Source organism: Paramisgurnus dabryanus, chromosome 3 (genome assembly GCF_030506205.2).
Source record: "Paramisgurnus dabryanus chromosome 3, PD_genome_1.1, whole genome shotgun sequence".
In the NCBI taxonomy this organism is placed as follows: domain Eukaryota; kingdom Metazoa; phylum Chordata; class Actinopteri; order Cypriniformes; family Cobitidae; genus Paramisgurnus; species Paramisgurnus dabryanus.
The window spans coordinates 18,888,418-18,910,226 of record NC_133339.1 but is presented as its reverse complement, the minus strand read 5'-3'; the positions used below and the strand labels follow the sequence as shown (position 1 = coordinate 18,910,226).

The following is a 21,809-nucleotide window of genomic DNA, read 5'->3' as shown; positions in this document are numbered from 1 at the left end:
CCACCAATAAGTTTTACTGGTGCTCTTCTCCCCTCTACTGGTAAAAGAGGATATTGCAAAAACCATTAATCACAACAAATAGAGATGAGTCAATTATTACATTTTATTCCACCGAATTTCTCTTATAAATAAGATTATTACAATTCATAAAAATCACAGTAATAAACTTTTCTGAATTATTTACACATTTTTACAAAATGTCAATCCCCCATACACACAAACAAAAAGAAAATGAGACATATTTAAATCATATGTAATTACAATTACATTTGATCAAATAAAAAATCATTAACTGCACAGCAATTCATAAACAATGATTTTTTACAAAAGTCAAAGCGGAATACAGTATAAAATATTGACCTTACATATGAAGACTGCTGTATTAGATGTAAAACCATATGACCTTATGTTTTTTTAGGTTGATTCAAACCATGGTTGAAAATAAGGAGAATACCAACCGTTGTGTTTAAATGAATCTATCATTGGTTGTTTCAACCCACATTTGGGTCAAATTTAGAAATTTTCTAGGTTGGGTATGTCCATATTTTACCAAGTGGGTTGAAACGACCCAGAGTGAACGTATTCTACTGTACTCTTGCAAATTATGGCTTCTAATTTAGATAAAGGAAGTGCAAAAGTTTTGCATAATTTACCAATGTAAACATTCACGAGTGTCATCAGAAAGTAAGAAAACCTCTTACAAGGATTAACAAAGACAACATTGTTCTCCTAAACAGGTTTGTACACAATGATCCCTGACTCACTGCCACTTTAAAATTGAAGCCTTATAAAAAGCTCAGATTTTATTTCATCATTCTGCCCCTCTGAGGATCTCGGGTGATGGGGTTGAAAAGATTCCCTGTTGCCTTCGCCCCGCAAGAAAGCAGCCACCCAAAGAGTGACCTCAGTTATAAACAAAGCATCATGTCATCTTTATGAGACTTCTACCTGAGATCTTGTAAAACAAGGCATTTGACCCACAAAACATCACGTTTTCAATACATAAGAAGAGCAGTAAATCATAACATTACGTTTACAAAATATGTGACACTTCCTGTTAAAGCCCAGCTAAAGTCATTTATTTGTGATTTATGTTTTTATATTTCATAATATTGAGAGAGTAAGGTCAATTCAAGGATTAAAATCTCATTATTCGATTATAAGACTTTAATTTGGATGTCACAGACAGGGTCACATTGTCTCAACGAATTGTAATGTGGTAGCTGTTAACATTCAGTGGTATATAAGGCACAAGGGTAACATTATCGACCTCTGTGTAAATACACGCATGAAATGAGAAGGGTTTGGCCGCTTTTAAAGTAAACACAAAAATGAATTCCATTTCCCTATTTATACACATTACTTGGTCTTGTGAGTGTGATTCAGTGCTATACTTAAAAAAGTTTACCTTTATAACCTTAAGTAAAATACATATTCAGCCTCTAAACAACTTCCTTTTTATCTGGTGTCGTTTTTCGCCCCTCCCCTCCTGTCTAATATGTACTCAACGACCATTTTTGCAATCTACTTGACTGAATACAAAAGGCCCACCCCAGATTTAACATCTGATACGTGACATTACTCAACATGTGGCCTGCGGACCACATCCGCACAACGTTACCTCTTGCTTTGTGGCTTGTGATATGCCGGTTCACAAATACGTTTACTTATTCTGCATCTTATGTGTTGTTTCTAACTAATACTGTGTTAAAAGTACTTTACTAAATACTAGTAAATACTAATTCAGACCTGACTGTCCTGATTTACAACAACAAACAAACAAACTTTGCTCGCTTTTCTTCAAAGGACGAGCTCGGACGCGAAAACTAAGGGCGTACTCACATTTGGCAAGGTTCCTTTGAACCGTGCCCAAGGGCTGTTGTTCCCCCCTCCCCACAAGTTTGCACTCGCATGCAGGGCAAAACGTGATTGGTTGCTTTACGTGTCACGTGTCATATAGCCTCCTTGGTTTTGATAGTGCGCACTAATGCTGCCTTCAGGCTATATGGGAAATGTGATTATTATGTGAGTATTATCCTGTATTGCTTAGTGGTAGAGCATTGCGTTAGCAGCACAACAGGTCATGGGTTCGAATCCAAGGAACACAAAATGCATACTTTGTAATGCTTTGGATGAAAGCGTCTGCCAAATGCATAAATGCAAATGTGAAGTTGTGATTATGAGCTTGTTTTGTTCAAGTGCTTTGATGTTGGAATAAATGGAGAATAACAGGTTCATACAAGCAATGAAGCTGTTGCACATAAAAACTTATGAAGCATACCTGCCACAGCAGAAATCCTCCCATCTGCCATTTTTAATTTTAGGGCCCGCCTGTCTCAAGAATTTGGCTATCAAAAATAGGTGAACACAACATCAGAGAGCGTTCATGTGCAGTTTATAAACCTGAGCTTTGAGCTTACAAAAGATAGGCTACAAGAATGGGGTTTTGTTTTGTTAAACATTTTTCTTTCCTGTTAATTTTCCCAACACATTCTCTTGTGTTTTACCTCATCTGACACGTTACATTACAGATATACTCACAGCTAAAGAGACCGACTGTTTATTATGAGCCTACAGACAAAAATGCAATAGCTGTTATAATAGTTATTTGCTTTGTTGTTAACATTTAAAGCTTTTAACTGATGAATCATAAAACAATAAACATGTGTCTTGTCTCTTAATCCCTTAAAAATGTTGTAAGACATGGTTAAGACAAAGCGTCTGTGACACATTTCTCAACTGAAGCAGCAACCTATTAACCATTTTTTTAGCCATCTACATAAGGAGTGTTAAGTTGTCTTTTTTCTCAGGAAATTTTAGGCAAAAAATCTCAGGTAAATGTTTTATCGAAGCATTAATACACATATCATGTTAGTAGTCGTGCCCTTTTAAGTGCAATAAAATCGCAGTACCGATGTGCCTCTAATGCGCTCAATAATGCAGCCGTTGCGTGCATGACCAACCTTTGGGCGTTAAAGTATTGTCATGCTTTATGTTTTCCCTTACACCATTCACACTGAATAAATATTTACTATCATATCACTGAATCTTCTAAATACTATTTGTTTTATGTTAAATTTAAGGGCCAGTCACACTAGAAATTTGCTTCATTGACTTCCATTCATACGCAAGCTCGTGCAACATATTTCGCTGCGAATTCGTATCACGTGGAGCGTTGTTACCAGTACGAAACCGGTATGTCACTGTGTGACCTTTCACACAAATGGATGAAGCCAAAGATCATATCCAGTGTTGGGGGCAACGCATTACAAGTAACGTGTATTAGGTAAGGGATAATTGACGACGGGCCATTGAATTATAAGAAAATAATGCACACCCAAGGTGCAATACAGTACAACGCGCCGTTACACCGCGGGTGTGCATTATTTTCAAATAATTCAAAGGACCGGAGTCAATTATTCCTCTTATACCACGGTTACCACAAACATTGCTCAGGTGGCTATTTTTAAGACATTTGACAAGTTAGGTGTGCAGTTATCAGAAATTAATGCATACCCACTGAACATATCTCAGCCAATCAGAATACAGCATTCAACAGGCCTATGGTATAAGTAATAATATTACTTTTCTGAAGTAACGAGTAAAGTAATGCATTACTTTTGTACATATTAAAATTTGAGTTTAATTTGAGAATAATGCAAGTTACTTTTTTAGTTGAATTAATTTGATAAAAAATATGTACTGAACTAAAATGTAGTCACATTATGCGTACACGCCTGTGTGGGAACAGTTTGAGTTAGAAACTGAGATGGCAGGCCAGAGCTCAACATTTTTGTGATGAAATATGAAATTTTTGAATGCAGAAGTTTTCAGTCATAAAAACACCTGCAAGGCCTGAAAGAGATCAAGCCTCTGCCAAGAAAAAGTAACGTAAAAGTAAAGTATGCATTACTTTCCATGAAAAGTAACTAAGTAACACAATTAGTTACATTTTTTGGGAGTAACTTAATATTGTAATGCATTACTCTAAAAAGTAACTTTCCCCAACACTGATCATATCAATGAGCTGCACCCTGCCGGCAGCAACGTCCGACAAATACTCACATTCTCAAAGTCTAGTGTGACCGTGGCTTTACGCAGCATGGGTCCCACCCCCAAATTCACGCCATTGGTTGATTCAATGTTGTATCAAAGGTATTTAATAATAACAAGATTTGTCACTGGTATTGATATGAATGGGGGAGATTGCAGCAGTCAATATGGCCGCTGTAGTCCCGCCGTTCAAAACTGTCTACTTCCATACTATATTGGTAGGGTTAGCAAGTAATATGTGCGAATTCATAATTTTCGAAAAACAATAGAAGAAACGTACCCAGATGACGTACTAGTTCCAACAAGATCCCGAAGTGTTTATTCGATGGACACTTTGCTGTCCCGTGATCCCCCAGGAGAGGAGTTATCCAGCAAAGAAGACGACAAAGGGGCATAGTATTATTAAAAAAAAATGCCCGAAAGTGGCAACGCATCTCAATTCAAATGCAAATATATATTTTACATCTATCCCTCGTGTTTACATTGCGCTTGTTTAACGTCATTCCAGTTAACGACTAACTTCTTGATGACGTATGTCACGTAATGTATTTACATCAACCATGGATGTAGTACGTCTGAATTCACTCAGTCTATCCATATTAATACTATATAGATACTACCTACTGTTTTCATCTAATTCAGTACCTACTGTCACAGTATGCGATTTCGGACGCAGCCATGGAGGCGTTGCGAACATGGCGGCGCAGTGACGCAACTTCCCTAGAAAGACTTTTCGTTCTTTTGATAGTGCCACAGTGTTTAACATAAACATATCTGTATATTACACTAGTAAAAAAATTACACAAAATCCTTTTGACGGGACCCTTTCTTAAGTTCTTGCTCTTTTGCATATGGGTTTTTTAGCAAGTAGCTATATTTTTTATAGTTTTCTAGTAGGTATTTTGGAGCATACATGTGCTCTTTGTGGTCTGTGGGTGGGTACTGTGGTGTGGAGCCATCAAACCACCCACCTGTCCGTATTAGCTCTTCAATATAATTTAGCTTGAGTTTATCACTGTAATCACCCCAGCGTGGAAAGTCCCCGTTCTGGGCAGATATAAGTTTGTGATAAATCCCTTCAGGTCTGAAGCACCAAGAACAGTGCCATCCGGCGTAATGAACTGGGCTTCCGATAGACCACGACACTAGGATGCGTCCGGTGGAATTCTCATATTCCCTAAATCCTGGCATTGTATAATAATCCCGACGTCGAAGAAGAATTCCATCCCTGTTGTAAACTTTCGAAAGCATAGCCACCGTGCAAGCTGATAAGATGTTCAGCGTTCCGAACTGTTTCCAGTAAAATCCGTACAGCGATTTTCGCATGTGAATCCCGACCGGCTCGGTCCAGCCGTCGTAATTTTTGAGGAAAAGGATTCCCTCTCGTGCAGGAATTTCATCTGCATCATTTATGACGAAAACATCATCATCCTTCAGGCCATGAATCCTCGACAGTCCGTTTCTGGTCAAATACGTGCGCAGGTAATCATCGGCAATCCAGCCGTCCGAACGGCCTCCAGCTGGAAAATGATCCAGGTAAACGTAAAGGATCTTGTGCCTTATGTAATTGAACGTTCCGTTTAGTAGCTGCTGCTGGAAAAAAAGAGGTCTCAAGGTGCCGTAAGCGGTAAAATTGGATTCGCAAATTATAAACACGTCCACGGCATGTTCAAGTTCATGAAATCGAGTGTGGAGTAGGTCAAACTCGTGGTTAATGTTGATGGCATTGATAACTCGACGTGGAACTTTTCTGGGCCTTAATTTTGCTATGGTTTTAAGGTTTGAATGTTGCACAATTGTAGGTATGCCACAGTTAGGGCCGTGCCAACCTTGGTAACATCTGCATCCATCCCCAATCTGGCTTGACTCCACTGCAACTTCTTTCGAGTTGTTGTCCTGCTTGTGAAGTATGACACGTTGTAAAGAAGATTCAATCATTTTGGTCCCCCCTTTGAAACATAATGCTCCGGATTTGGTGGGGATGAAAAAGGCTGTAAGGTTGTCTTGGAGAACAAAGTTGCTTTCGTGAAGTTTTTTATCTGACGTAATGGAATCTAACCTGATGATCACATCTGATCGCATAAAGCCCTATGAGAAAAAAAATCGTCATTTGTGGTTAACTTTCATTGGAAACCATTTCTCAAACCTGAACCATTTTAAAAGTACCAAAACATTTTGCAGACCACCTTACATGAGGGGAACACATCTATGACCTCAAAATAAATACTTACAGTTCTAAGTAGCCTAATTATCCTTAGTTTACATCATTATCTGATTCATGATTTTGCAAGACTGCTGTTTACATTTACATTTATGTATTAAGCAGATGCTTTTATTGCAAAGATTAGGAAACAACGATCCAATTTGTCATAAAGGCAATAATACATATGTATTTTATTATTAAGTTATCTAACTGCTCACTGCTCAAAAGTTCACTTTTACATCACAGCTCTATACCTTTAGGTGGTGTTTGTAAAAGTTGATATCCGGCACGTTCCAGAATAAATCGTTGACAATCTTTAGGGTCTTTTGTTGCAAGGATGGGAGAAAAGGCTCTTGGTACACTGTAGTATTGTGCAGAGTTTTGTAGTAATGTTGGAAGGAAATGACACAAATGCATAGCAAGCACAGCAGGATGCACTTAATTTTTTTAATTCTCATCCTGTAACAGAAAAAAAAGGATTTGTTAGTTTGTTAACTAAATGACACAGTTTATGATACATTCTAGATTAAGCTTTTCAGGGTAAAGAAAGGTATAAAGTGCATCAATACTATGCTCAGTGTTAAAGACCATAAATCAATCGCAATTGTGTCATAAAAGGCAGACACAAACCTGCAGGTGCAGACACGTTTAACTGGACGAAGACTTTTTGCAGGAGATTGACTTTTTATGCAGTTTTCGACGTTAGTCATGCATGCACTTTTACCTTAGTTTTTAGTACAACACTGAACTTCCTGTGTTGTTTTAGTTCAAAATAACACAAAGAAAAACCCACCATGTGATTAGTGTGAAAAAGCCAATGCGATGATACTCTTTCTTTTCGCATAGGATCATGGGTGTCTAACCTTATTTGGTACTTAATCATATGTCTGTGAAATTGAGACTAAAGTCTCATAATGTAGTTATGAGATTGGGAGCATCAAAGTTTGAAAAAAATATTTATTAGATAAAAATATTGAAAATATCAATGTTATATTTTCACCGAATGTTACTTAAGGTAGGACGATTTTATAAACAGTAAATTACAAAAAGCTGGATTTTCACAGGCAGGGTCACGTATCTTTAGAAAAGGCACATTTGAAAGTATTTTAGGTAGTGCTGGGAAATCGCGATTACAAAATAAACGTTTATTTTTGCATAATATAAAGTGTGTGTGTAATTTTTATATATATATATATATATATATATATATATTTTTATATACAATATAGGATATATACAAATATAAATAAATATATATATACACATGTAAATGTTTCTTAAATACAAACTTGAATGTGTGTGTATTTATATATACAAAATAATTACACACAGCACAAAAAAAATCACTTTTATTTTGTATGCGATTAATCGCGATTAATCTTTTCCCAGCACTAATTTTAGGGAAAATCAAAGCAAAAATGACAAGCTTACCAGTTTAACTTGATTGTTGAAGCATGTTGGCCTCAAGTTAAATTAACAAATGCAGCGACACTGCCGTTTAAACGTTTAGAAATATTCGATCATCCATTTCAAAATTAATTTTTGAAAATAAAATCTGAAATAAAGTAATATATATTAGCAAAATTATGTTTTTAGGCCAAAGTCATTTTAAACCTATAGGGGCGGTTTCCCGGACAGGGATTAGACTAGTCCTAGACTAAAATAAATGTAAGAGCTGTCCAAACTGAAAACATTTTGCACCGTGCACGGACATATCTTAAAATACACCAATGCCCTTTGTTTTGCCTTAAAATGCACACAAGTAATTTTTTTGTTTAGTAAGGCATGATTTTTAAAACTAGTTATATTTCCTAATTAAACTGAGGCCTAGTCCTGGTTTAAGATAATCCCTGTCCGGGAAACCACCCCATAAATATACATATTCAAATGCGAAGCTCATGAGAAACATTTCAGTCAAGTGTTTTTAAAACCGGTAGGGTATATATTTATCTGTGGTTATCTGAGTGTTTTTGTCATTGTGCAAAGGGTATAAATGCCGCCTTTAAATCACAAAACACTTTCCAAATATTAATTTAGGCATCGTTGTATAAATAAAACAGTATTGCTGATAAGGTTGTATTTGTAAACGTTGACTTGCATTGCAATAAGTATCTTTTTCACAATGAGTATTTCACTTCCTGCCCAACTTTATCTCCATTCTTCATCAAGATTTCCAAAAATGAAAAACTGCCAACAAGATGATGCATGTTTATATATTGCAACATCTTGCACTTAGTGTTGTATAACTGCAATGCTAACCAAACTATTACCACTAACACGTAACCTTGCTATGAAACAGGCAGGGTTATTTATATATGGAAACCGTGTTTCACATTTGTAGCACAGTTTGCTCGGCTGTCAAACATTGACACGCAACAGCGTATTTACAACTTTGACAAATCTTGACCTTAGTCATACTTGGGTGTCTGGTTTCTATGAGTAACAATACTAGTCTAACATTACAGTATATATTTTCACTGCTCCTTTCTCGCCCTAAACTCAACAGATCTTAGTTTGTTTTGAACAATTCAAATTAGAAACCAGGGACAAGACAGGCACAGTTTTCATGGGTCTGTTTACAGATCCTTTTAATGCAAAGTATCTTTGTGCCCTATTTCATGTGCCATTCGGTGGTGTCTTATAACCGCCTGCTTATGTGGGAAACTATTTCCTTCTTAGTTCAGTCCTGTGCTAATGTGCTGTCTAATAAAACCATTTTATGATCAGGTTGTTTTTCGCTCAAAACCCTGCGGTTCGATTCTGCCAGTATAAAGTGAATCATGATGCTAAATCAACAAGCTGGATGGATTTGTTAGATTCATGGGAAGCACATGCAGGTCCAGACATTGTCTGTGCTTGTTCTCGCCTCTGATGATCTTATGTGACCTGAATCTCTTGTGCATCTCACGTGTTGAAATAGAGTATGTACGCCACCCTTAGTCAAAACACACTCATCTGTAAGTTTCAAGTAGGCTTAATACTTGAATACTACTTCTGGTGTGTTTAAAGAGCCCCATTACATTGCTTAAAAGGAATGTTTTTTGTGTTATGCAATGTGTTTGCGTTTATTTTCAACATACCGTACATTATTGTTGCTCTTCTACGCCCTGCATTTCTAAACCGTGTCGATTTCTACAAATCTAAAAAGAGATTTCAGTTGGATACTATACTTTGCGTTATCGTAGACTTGTTAACATGAACTAACACACTTACTGTACGTTTACAACGCCGCCGACAAAAGCGTCAAAAAATGCTCTGGCTGCACTGCCAACGACGCTTTATGCTACGTACACACCAAATGCGGGGCAAAGCGTTACTCTCTCTAGATTACTCGTGGGATTTAACTTCATGTCATGCGAATTTTTCATTCAAGTTTAATATTTTCAACTTTATATATCTCCCAAGGGTTTTACCCTCCTAGGACTTTTTTAACTTCCCCGGCTAAAAAGTCTGGGGGGTTTTTCTCCTAGGGGGTTTTTCAACCCAGGGAGACAGCCTTCTTGGGCTTAACTTAGCATCCTCTTAAATACGTTATACTAGTAATACGCTCGCTTATAATGTTGATTCATAGCCGCAGCAAATTTAGCTGCTGTGCTATTGTGTATTATGTTGTGCTATTTTGTCGATTTTCTGTGCTTTTCTTTGCTTCTATTAATGTAAAGCTGCTTTGAAACAATTACCAATTGTGAAAAGTAGTGATGCTCCGATCAATGCCGATCTCCACTAAAAATACATGGCCGATCACTATTCTGAATCGGACAGCCAATCTTATTCACAGCTATTTCATGTACTACGGCTTTTAATCAGTAAGTCCTTATCGATCTAAAATCATTGTTAGTTTGAGTCGTTTATAACATGCATTTGAAAAAGCAACACACATCAAACATAATTATTAAACATATTCTTTATTATCATCATGACAATACCTGAAAAGGTTTGAAGAACAGCAATATAAATATATCCTTAAGACATTTCCTGGAGCTGCATGTCATCATAGCTGCATGTGTATTGTTCTTCGTCTACAGCGCATTTTGAGTTTCTGCAGGAGAGCGCCCCCTGGCTTTTGGATGTAGCGGCATTTCACCGTAATTCATTGAGAAGCATAGCAAGCATTATTGGCCGATGGATCTGAGCATCCCTAGTGAAAATAAAAATATAAATAAAATTGAATTGAACTTTGGGCGCAGATGCGTTTGAGGCGAATATCGCTTTTTTCGCGACAAACGCGGCACCCATATCATGTCATTCGCATTGCCCCACGCGAGGACACGTCTGATTGCATCTTTGCATTGACTTTGTATGCAATCTACTCGCGCAAATCGTTGAACTCATGTCTGGTGTGAACCCAGTCTTAGAAAAAGTGTAGTGGACGCTCTGACGTGCGAATGCATTCTGTGGACTCCTCTTAAAAGGAGGTTTCCACCTTCCGATTGGTTGCCGCCAACGTTTCCGCCTTCTGATTGGTTGCCGCCTAACCTCGTCATTGCTCATTAACATAAAGCTCGTCAGAGCTCGCCGCCGGCTCTCATTAAAAATGAATGACTTCCAGCCACTTGTGGCGGTGTGAATGCACAGTTACGCACCAAAAAAGTAAAATCATAAAAAAAGGAAAATAGGTTTGGAGCTTAACCAGATCAGCCAAACAATAGCTAACAAAGCCGTTTCATAACAGTGTCTAATGGTATTAAATTTCATATCATTTGATCTTGATTTTGGTCCAAAATGACTCATTTGATAAAATTCAATACAGTTCACCCCTGCCTTGACACTGGCTACTGTGAAACTGAGCATGGCAAAGGACTCCAAATGTTGCGTGATTTGACAACAAAAGGGACAGTATCTATTTTCAAATCTTTTCATAGCTTTAGGCAAAAAGAGGTATATCTGGATTGTAAAGAAAGTACTGACAGACATTTTTAAGAACTACCCCACATATTATCATGGTGACAGATGGACAGTAATTATTATATAGCAATGCACTTGAGATAATTTAGTTGTTGTACGTATGACTGAAAGTTGTTGGTGTGCCGAATGTTTTGCACAGATTGAAATATTATAATATGTTTTGCAGTACTGTATACTACGCATCTGTTTTTTTATATTTTTATGTAGGCCTATATCCAGTGTACACTGTCAGAAAAATAGGCACAAAAGATGTCACTGGGACAGCACACTTAATAAATGTCCAAATATTTACCATTTAAGTATAGATATGTAATTTGAGGTACTAATATGTACCTTTTACATTAAAAAGTGTACTTTTTAAAAGGGTACCGCCCTAGTGAAAGCTTTTGTACCTTTTTTTCTGAGAGATACAGGAAACTTTTTATATAAATTGTTTGTTTGAAGAAAACAGTGTAAAGATGGTACAAGAAACAGTACAGTACAGAAAAAATAGATTTTCACAAGTGTATTGTCTACATTTACACACATTTAATGCAGACAACAGTATAAAAAAAACCTGAAAACATTTGTTTGCATTGTCAATGTGGGCGGACAAACAACAGATATGGATCAGATAGAGGAGAGATGCCTGATGGTGGCGTGTTGTCCTTGTGGCATTTAAAGAGGACAATTGTCACCATGTTTACCCACAGTACAGTAGTACATGAGAGTCGTTTGCCATACACATAGTATGTTTCCCTTTACTACTGTTGTACAGCTGCTTTGTAAATCGCTATAGAAATAAATTTGAATTGAACTGAACTCAAAAGGTTTGCAGATGGCTACAGTCTATATAAAACACTTTAATAATTTACATATTATGCTGCGGGTATTATTGTGTGTGGAAAAACCTAAATAACAGCACCCTTCTGTCAGGTTGTGACTAGATGGGATACAGCTATGGCCAAAAGTACACTTTTGTACGTAAATGGTACATATTGGAACCTTTATAAAAAGTACCGTCTCAATGACAACTTTTGTACCATTTAATGTGAGAGTTTAGAATTAAAAGATTTTGGCCGTAGCTGTATCCCATCTAGCCCTAACCCTACTGCCGTGACTTATTCCATGATACAGCACAGCCTCTTCTACCTTATTGCTTACACATAACACTTGATTGTGTATGATAACATACCGTAATAATAATGTGACCCGATTAACCTGTATTCAGTATTAAAAACAGAGCAGAGTTCCCAGTGCTTGTTCTAGATTGTTCTGTGCCAACTTCAACTGCAGTATTATTAAAGCATCTGTTTCTTTGAAAGATTCAGGCCTTAAGCATGTATGCAAGTTTTTTTTAAAATCAATTCAAATTTATTCCTGTAGCTCTTATACAAAGTTTGCATTGTTGCAAATCAGTTTTACAGTAAATAGATATTAGTACAGACAGTATAGACCTAAAAATTAAGCTTTTGAAATATATAAAATACATGGTATTATTGCAAAAATGAATCTACATGAGATGCTTTTGTGGACTGAACGCAACTTCAGGTAGACTTCCACATATAATTAATAACAACAAAGTCCTGATAGCAAGGGAAATAAATGACAAGTAAATTATCTTTGCTTATATATCATATTTAACGCCTATTAACTATTACACTGAGCTAATGTTACTGTGTAGAATTAAAGTGACTTCCTTGTTATTGAGTCCCCAACAACATGCATGCAAGGTCAAAAAACACTCGAAATATAAATTTTATATTACCCCATTGCTCGTTGATCCCCAACTGATTTGTGCGCAAAAAGTGTCTTGCCTTTGCAGCTCAAAATACAGTGTCTTGTCCACATGATGTTAACACACTAACTAGCGGAAGTGTCTGTGGGCTGGTCAGAGTTTTTGTTTTTCACAGGTTAGACCGTAGGTAGAGATTATGCAAAGTATTATCTTCATACATAGGCAGACAACAGGCGGGAGATTTGAAAATAATTGAACTCGTTAAAAGGGCTGGGCAACAAAAATTTTTTTTTTTCGATAAATCGTTTTTTTTACGTGGCCGATTCAAAATCGATTCTCAAAGGCCACAAATAATTTTTTTTTTTTATTAAATAACCTGATCCTGTTTGATCAAGGAATGAGGCTGTTCTGTACCCAAGTGTACCTAAAATAAAAGAGTTTAATATACAGGTTTGTGGCTCTTAATTTCTTTTTATTAATTACCCACTTGTAAACTTATGTTCACTGTTCGTTTTTATAAATATAGAACTTGTATTAAAACTATATTCATTGAGTTGAATCAAGAATCTAGCATAAAAATCGATCCACGAATCGGAATCGAAAGAAGAATCGATTTGATAGCTTGTGAATCGAAATCGAATCGATCTGGAACATCTAAAATCGATACCCAGCCCTACTCGTTAACACAGTTCAGAGTCGACAACCTACTTAAGAAGCCAATAACTTTATTTATAGTGAACTTTTTGGTTAACAACAGCTTACATGACGCTGCAATAAAGGTAACTGACCTATGTCTAAGCCACGCCCCCTCAACTCACTCGGGCAAACAATCAACGTTCGATTACAGGCGCTATGGAAGCTGTCACAGGAGGAGACATTTCACAGGAGGCAATTGATGATTTTTGGAGACAGAAAGACTATATATCATCTTGAAGTCACCAAAAGGGAATTAACTATACATTGGAGGGTTATATTAATAATTTTATTGGGTCGATGAAAAGCTTCAGCTTCACGCAAAAATGTAAAAGTCACAGTGTAAACGCGATAAATCGCATCTCGTTGCCATCATGATCAAATTAAATATGTACAGGTCTAAGTTGCATACGTTTCCAGGACAAGCCTTTTTACCATCTTTACCAAGAGTACCTCTCCGTTAGGTTGGTGCTACAGTATTTACATGAATCATTCAGCACAACATGCTATTACAAATAACATTTGTTATCTCAGCCATTTACAGATACGTTAATGAAACCAAGTGACATGATGTACAACGCAGCTAGAAGCTAATGTTACGTTAGAGATGTTAAAGATAACTTTCAAATACGTTGTTGACTTAGCTTAGAACAGATGTAGACATCCTTGTTTAATTTATCCACGTTTAGTTGGTGTTGTGGTTGACCACATAACTTAATCCAAAGAAAACACTTATTTTGGTTGAGATGTGGCTTTGGAAAGGGTAAAAATACTGGTAATACACAACGTTGATCAGCATCTCGGGATACCTAGTGTTGGAGTTGCATGTACCCATGCACGCCGTTTGACCATTTTAAACTTAAAATGACAAGAAAAACATATAAAAAACGAATGAAAACAGCAATGCATTTCAATGAACGGGAAAGCAGAGAATGTCCGAGTGTTTTGGGTAAGCTATGGCACTGTGATTGGCTCATCGCGTTTGGGAGAGTGGCTTAGCCATAGGTCAATTTGCAATACTTGATCAGACTGGCTCTTTAATGTATACAATAGCTACGTTTACATATACACCTTTTTCCTCAATCTGAATGAAATCATTCTGATTGATAAATCCTATCATAGTGTTTACATGGTCACTTAATATGTATATATGGCACAAGCTTCACATGCTAAACATGCACATTGCACAAATATAGTTTCACGCTGCTTCAAGATATGCATACAAATCATAATGGCCAACTGCCATTAAAAAAGAAAAGAAGATTCCACATGCGCACAGCGTCCCAGTTTCAGTTATCAATCCGATCAAGTGTTTACATGTACTTTTGAGCGGATTACAAATGTTATAAACCACCCCTCTCTAAATCTAATCGGCTTGGTTATTTTTATTCTTGTTGAGGTGTTTACATGGAGCATTTTTATTTGGATTGAACATTTAAACCGATTGCACTTGTCCATGTAAATGCAGCTGTTACCTACAGATCCTTGAATTCTTCTTTAGGCACTGACATGCACGTTCACATCTTTCATTAACAAAAACACAAAGATCGTCTACATTCCTTATGGACCACTGCAAATGTCTGCAAGTTTGAAGTTGGAATGTTACGTTCACAGACCTATCAAACAACTAAGTGTATCAATATTTTCATAAGGTGTATAACTCCTGTATAGCTCAGTGGTAGTGCATTGCGTTAGCAGCGTGAAAAGTCATGGGTTTGAACCCAGGGAACACAATACTAATTAAAAAAATGTATAGACGCTTCATCAGACACATGCACGTTGTTGCAGTTACCCGTCTGGTCTGGGCGAGTCTTAACTTCCAGTCTCTGTTTGTTTAATGGTCTCGCTAGTGGCTGAACTTTGAAACAAATACCTTGTTGAAAATAACTAATGTTTTGTTTTCCTAAAGACGAGGAGAGGCAGGGATTATGAATCACCACCTGTGAAGGGTGGTTTGGCAACCGATCTGTAGTTAACATTGTAAACATTATATAGTAAACATTTTAAACAGTAACGCTAGCTAACTGTAGTTTTTGATACGCTTTAGCTATGGTTTGAACTAAGGTAATCCACGTGTTAATTATTTAGCTTGTTGTCAGAAATAAACTACTCTAAAACGACTCTATTGTTATTGATTCTTATGGATGCTAAAAGCATCTATACCTTGTAATGCACTGTAAGTTGCTTTGGTTAAATGCATCAACAAAATGGATACATATAAACGCATATTAGCATTGGCGGCCGGTGACTTCTTTTTTCGAGGGAGCTCGATGCGAAGTTCGTCACAACATGTATGTAGCCCGTCATGTGTGTGGTTCGTAATTTCAAAATATGTGTTCTGCGCTTTGAGAGATCCTATGTGCATCACGTCTCTTGTCAAAATAAGTGCCTGCTGCAGACGCGTCTAAAGGTTTTATGATAAAAGAGACACTCGAGTTTGCCAGATACTCGCATAATCTCATGCGTAATCAGAGTTTACTGTTAAAGGAGTGTCTTGCGTGTATTTTGTGAATGTGAGCGTCTTTTTTATCATAAACGGTTTTGGCGCATGTGCAGCAGGCACTTATTTTGACAAAACACGTGATGCACATGGTTCACAAGATGCAACAAACACATATTTTGAAAACACAAGCAACACACGACACTCCGAACACATATTTTGAATTTGCGCCCCTCGGATGAGCATTCACGAGCCGCCACTGCATATTAGCAACATTAACTGTAAAAATAATTGTTTGTATTGTAAATTGTATGTTAAATTCATAGTGCTAAGCAAATGTGAATATTCTTAAGGTGTATATTTATTACGATTTCACATATACATTTTTACTGTCTGTCTGACAATGTGCATACATTTGCATGCTTGTATAAGTGTGTGTGTGTTTCTTCTGAGGGCATCCATGTTTGAAACACAATGGTTTCATTTTCTTCTCCAAGGCGCTTTCAATTCTCAAATGTCAATGTTTTTTTCAGATTGTACAAAAGCTCTGTTCTCATGGTTTTGGGAACACACACGGACGCAGCACACCGGCAAACTCCTGTAGTGTACCCTAGCACTTTACCGTTTTTCAGAAGAGTTTCACCCCGAACCAAATAGCACCTGCTCACAAACTGTACTGTAATAGCCAAGAGTATCTGTTTGTAATTTCAGGTGTTTCCTGTTCATAAAGGCATAAAGTCTCGAAACTGATTTCTCACTTTCTTTCTTGGTTTTGTCATTAAAATTGACTTCTGCAAAGTCCAAAGTGTCACGTGGCCAGAAGCACACAGTCGGGAGAGCTTCTGCGCAGAACTGTGTGTCCTGTCAATAATTATCAGTTATGTAAGAGCAAGTGGTGGTGAATGACAAACCTCAGTGCCCAAAAATGTTATACTCCAAAAAAAGGGGTCGTACGAGGTCAAAAGCAAGTTTCTTTCATGTGTTTGTGGGAACACTTATACACCAGAGAAAGCTCTGTCAAAAAGTTCACTTGCTTTACAGCTAAAGTCAACAGTTCAGGTCACAAAACAGAGCTTCCCTTTCCCTTTGTACCCTCTCTGAACTTGCAATGCATAAAACCTAACTATGACATTATTGGTCTGACTGTAAGTCAGGGGATTGGTGATGAATCATCACAGACTGTTTTAACATTCATATCATAACCATGGTGTCTCTTGAGTAAAACACAACATATTACTTCAGAAATCCAGCTATTTGTGTCTTCATGGTGCAAGCGGTATTTCGTAAGCGCTCTTGGTGCAGAGTTAAAGTCGCAATAAAATGGAAATGAAGAACTGTACTTTTTTGGAATATTGTGGGGTTTTTTTTTCAAATGACTTATCTCTGAGATTCATTGTTTTAAAAAATTAATGTGCCTTCATAATCTTTAAGGGACTGTAAGTAAGATTTTAAGTGTTTTATTAATCAAAATCAAAGTCTTTATTCATAAATATGTCCTTCGACCTCTGCCAGTTATCTGACTTTTCTTTGTAAGCTTAGAATTTCTTCTCGTTATTTACATTGAACGGGTAAGTCCAAGGAGGCTTCCATGTCGTTCCGCCATATGGAAAAACTATAATAGCAGAGAAGGACAAAAAGCACTAGCCTACCAATGCGTTTCCACAATGCGTTTTCATTCAGAACACGTGAACCAGCTGAAACGGACAAGGAGATCAGTGAGTACATAACGGCTACCGTAGTTGCAACACGCATTTGGAAAAGCGAGGCGCTAGAGAGCACTATTCGTTTAAATGCAAAATACAATTTCACCACTAGATGGGGTAAATCCTACTTATTGTCCCTTTTAAAAGATTGTTAAAGCACACGTAACACACGCTGTTTTTGCATTTCTGATGTTAATCTGGAGTACATAGAGAGTAGTATTACATCCTTTATGTCTCCGAAGAATCTTTAGTTGAATCAGATTTATAAAAGAAACATTAGCTTTACCGAATCTTTCCGATAACGCACGAAAAAATGAAGAAGGAGGAGTTATACCGCGGGAGGTGCGAGTAAAAGTCACGCAACACTATACAACACTGTTTAACTTATGATTCACTACATGTTTGTGTCATTTATATAATATGCACGCGCCTATTTCCAACATAAGACAGAAGTCTTACTTACCGCATGCAACTCCTGATCCGGTTGGGAAAATCCAGTGCATCAAACACACAAGTAAAACTCCGCTGCTACCCCGGATAATAAACTATATCCATTGTTTTCATAAGGCTGTCTTTCTTCTCCTTACATCCAAAAACACATTTCTTCTTTCGTGCCATTGTTGAGTTTTGAAATTAAACAAAGCTGTGTCGTTTGATATGATGTTTGCAAGTTCTAGCGTCTCCCGCTGATTGACAGGTGGGCGGGGTTTTTTCAGGGGAAAGTGCCCATATATAGAAGTTATACGTATAGAAAACCCCGGAAATGTCAGTTGGACCTGTAATCGAAAAAAACTTTCCGAAACTTGTACAAACCCTGGCGAAGTGCATTCGGCACAGAAATAGGGCTGCAACAGCGAATCGATTAAATTGATAAAAATCGTTTACTAAAAGTGTTGGCAACGAATTTCAGAATCGATTCGTTGTGTCGCGTGACGCAGAGACGTTTAATAAAAAAAAGGAAAAACTTCAGTTCAGCGCAGAGCGGAGTGAACACACTCGCACTGCGTCCCAAACCGCCTAATTCCATACTATATAGTAGGCAAAGAGTATGAGAAGTAGTGCTTTTCGCCTACTATATAGTATGGAAGTATGCGTCAAGAGAGGCTTCTTGATGGGAAATGCATCATAAAAAAGTCTATATATTAGGCAGATGTAAAGCATACATGTGTATTTTTTGTGTTAGCCATTTTTATTTTATTTTATTATTATTGTAACAACGCAGGTGTGTTCAAGGAGCAACTGTTTGTGCAATTTCTAAAGATTTTAGTTCTGTTTTGAATAAGGGGTTGGAAATTAATACTTTTCTTGTTTTTTGTTTTTTATCGATTCATCGATTAACCGAACAAATAATCGACAGATTAATCGATTATTAAAATAATCGTTAGTTGCAGCCCTACACAGAAATACTCTGTAACACGCCCAACTGCTTTTTTGACACTTTGCCTACGTTTAGCATGAGGAAACAACTCTATAACTGTGTTAATAAGTCAGAATGCTTGAAATACCATTGAACCACCCCTTTAAAAGATCGCAATGATTAGCAAATAGATGGACGAATTAAATTCCAGCCCTACCTTTATTCATTTCACTCGAATATACGTCACCACAGGAAAATGAGACAATCGCTACTTCAGTTTTATTGTGACTTTAATAGTACTTTATTTCTGCACCAACGTTGTACTCTCTCGATTTATCTGCTTTTATTTACATCATTCGTGGATCTGCATGACTAACATGTTGCTCTTTTGTGCATCCTATTGAGCAAACAAAACAACTCAAATGAACTTAACAGCTTACTTCAATCAGTGTAAAACTATGTGTAAACTTGCCATTGGCAGGGTTTTTTGTAGTTTAGGTGGTGTTCAGACCTGTTCCTGTAGCTACATTTTTTGTGCAGTGCATAAGCAGCACAAAAGTCATGGGTTTGATCCCCAGGAAACACACTTTAAAAATGTACAGTATAGTTTGAAATTCACTTTAGATAAAGTGTGTGCCAAATGCAGAAATGTGAAATCATGTGACTCACTTCATGCATACTACTCCTTTTTTGACTACTGCCAACTGTGAAGCAACTTCCTGTAACTTAACACTTGGTGTTGTTGATAAACGATATTGTTTGGTACATACAAAACATTTATAATGCATTGCAAATACGCACATTCTCGGTCTTGCTCATTTGCAGGTAACCACGAGTAGCAAACCCTGCCTGTCTATCTGTTTTGACAGGCATTTTTCTCTTTTATGTAAATTACTGTCAACTGTTCAGGCCAATAACTGTAAGCAACTGTGGTTAAAAGCAGAAGTGATAGATCAACACACGTTTGTCGTTTTTTAAGTATTCCTAAGAACCTTGATAAACTGGTTCAATTAGTGTTATTTTGAATAGGGCATGGCCCTCAAGTAATGCGACTCTACATGGCATTTATCTTAATTGTAACTTTTGTTAAATATTATAGTTAAATATGGGCTTTTTCGTTTCATGTGCTATCAGTAAGTAGTTTAAAAATTACATTTTATGGTTTTTGCACCATGATCTGCAGATATCTTTATCTGTAGAAATCCTAATTGACCCATAAAGTACAAAGAAAGTCAAACTTATGTGTGAACACTTAAGTCGCAGTTTATGAATTAAACTTTAGCAGTGGATGTGCATTTGCACACATTTGATGCAGACGACAGCAAAAAACAGAAAAGGATTGGTTGCATTGGCAATGTGGGTAAGATATGGATCAGATAGAGATGGCTGATGGTGGCGTGTCGTCCTTGTGGCTTTTAATGGGGACGATTTTCTCTTTTTGCAAACATGTTTTGAGTCATCAAACACATTAAGTGATCATTCAGACCACTTTTTAGCGAAAATCAGATTTCAGTTCACCTCTAGAGTTGGTACTGATCAGGCTTGTACAAACTCAGGTAGTTTTTTGTAAGCTTATACAACAACAACTAATTAATTTAAAATGGAGAGTGCAAATAAAGTTTTTCTGTAAAAATGTTTTTATGTGTGTAAATAATGTGAAATAATTATGTGTTAAAATGTGAGGCCCCTCGTGAAATAAATACTGTGGTATACTTCCTAGTGAGGTAAAATTCCTAGATATTGTTTTTTTAACAATACAATATTAGCCAAATATTAAACTATACAGTATTTGGTTCCAAATTCACAAGTACATACTACAGAATACTCTAGTACACATCAACTAAGTGTAATACTTTAACGTACTACTGTTTCCTGCACATTTTCTACAATATTTCGTGTTTGTTTATCTCTAAGACATTTTGTCGTCTTCCTTTTTGATTTCATACAAAGCATTTTTGGGCGTTAAACGTATCATGTTATTGCCTGCAGTGTTAACACACCTTGTGTGTGCTCGATTTATCTGACGATAAGAGTAAAGATAACCGCGCTGTGAACAGAAGACCTAATACACAACTAAAATATCCAAGTTATGAACGACACAGAAAAGTTTGACTCTTACCTGGCGGACAGGTGCGATGTCCCCGTACTCCCAGAAGTATCATTCAGTAAGTTTGTTGGATAGTTTGGATGCCGTTTAATAGTTTCTGTTTGTTCACTTGACGTAGTTGAGAAGGAACTAACTGCGCGCGTCCGCTAGACTGACGAGCGCGAGGACTGTGAACCAATGCTTGTGACGTGCTCACAGAAAAACGTATTTTTAATGTAACACCCACTTTATTGTCTTATTCGCATTGACTCTCTCTTTCTTTCTCTCTCCTCAGATTTTTTTTATACTTTTAAATGACATAAACAGTATTTTCTGTCACATTTAACTGCATTTTTTTTTTTTCGTTTTAGCGAAGACGGTGAAAATGGGTGCACAAGAAACAAATATTGAGTAACGTATGAAATAATTAACGTGGCAGAACCCAAATAATTCGCAGATATTTACGGTAAAAGGTTAACCCCTTAAAATTCCTGAAAAGGCTAAAAAAAAAAAACATGCCTTAAGGTACACAAAATGTACTTGCTGTGCTGATTGTATCTTTAAACGGTTTACATAACTCGAATCACAAGAATTCCGGCTTTACATTAGCTTTTTGTTTTGAGTTGTTATATTTGATACCTTTCTGTCAAAT

At 36.9% G+C, this 21,809-nt stretch overlaps 1 protein-coding gene across 1 annotated transcript; it reads right to left on the bottom strand.

Moving 5' to 3' along the window:
- Positions 1-85: 85 nt before the first annotated feature.
- Positions 86-21,341, bottom strand: mgat3a (beta-1,4-mannosyl-glycoprotein 4-beta-N-acetylglucosaminyltransferase a). Its single transcript, XM_065252867.2, has 3 exons — positions 21,191-21,341; positions 6,511-6,715; positions 86-6,141 (listed from the first exon to the last, which is right to left on the bottom strand). Exons 2-3 carry the CDS (start codon positions 6,712-6,714, stop codon positions 4,852-4,854), a joined length of 1,494 nt encoding a protein of 497 aa, XP_065108939.1. The 5' UTR covers position 6,715; positions 21,191-21,341; the 3' UTR covers positions 86-4,851.
- Between the last annotated feature and the right edge of the window lie 468 nt (positions 21,342-21,809).

Coding starts and splice junctions, on each gene's coding strand:
- mgat3a (XM_065252867.2), bottom strand. CDS start 6,714: ATGAGAATTAAAAAAATTAAGTGCATCCTGCTGTGCTTGCTATGCATT. Junction 6,142..6,510: donor TTTACAAACACCACCTAAAG/GTATAGAGCTGT, acceptor TTTTTCTCATAG/GGCTTTATGCGATCAGATGT.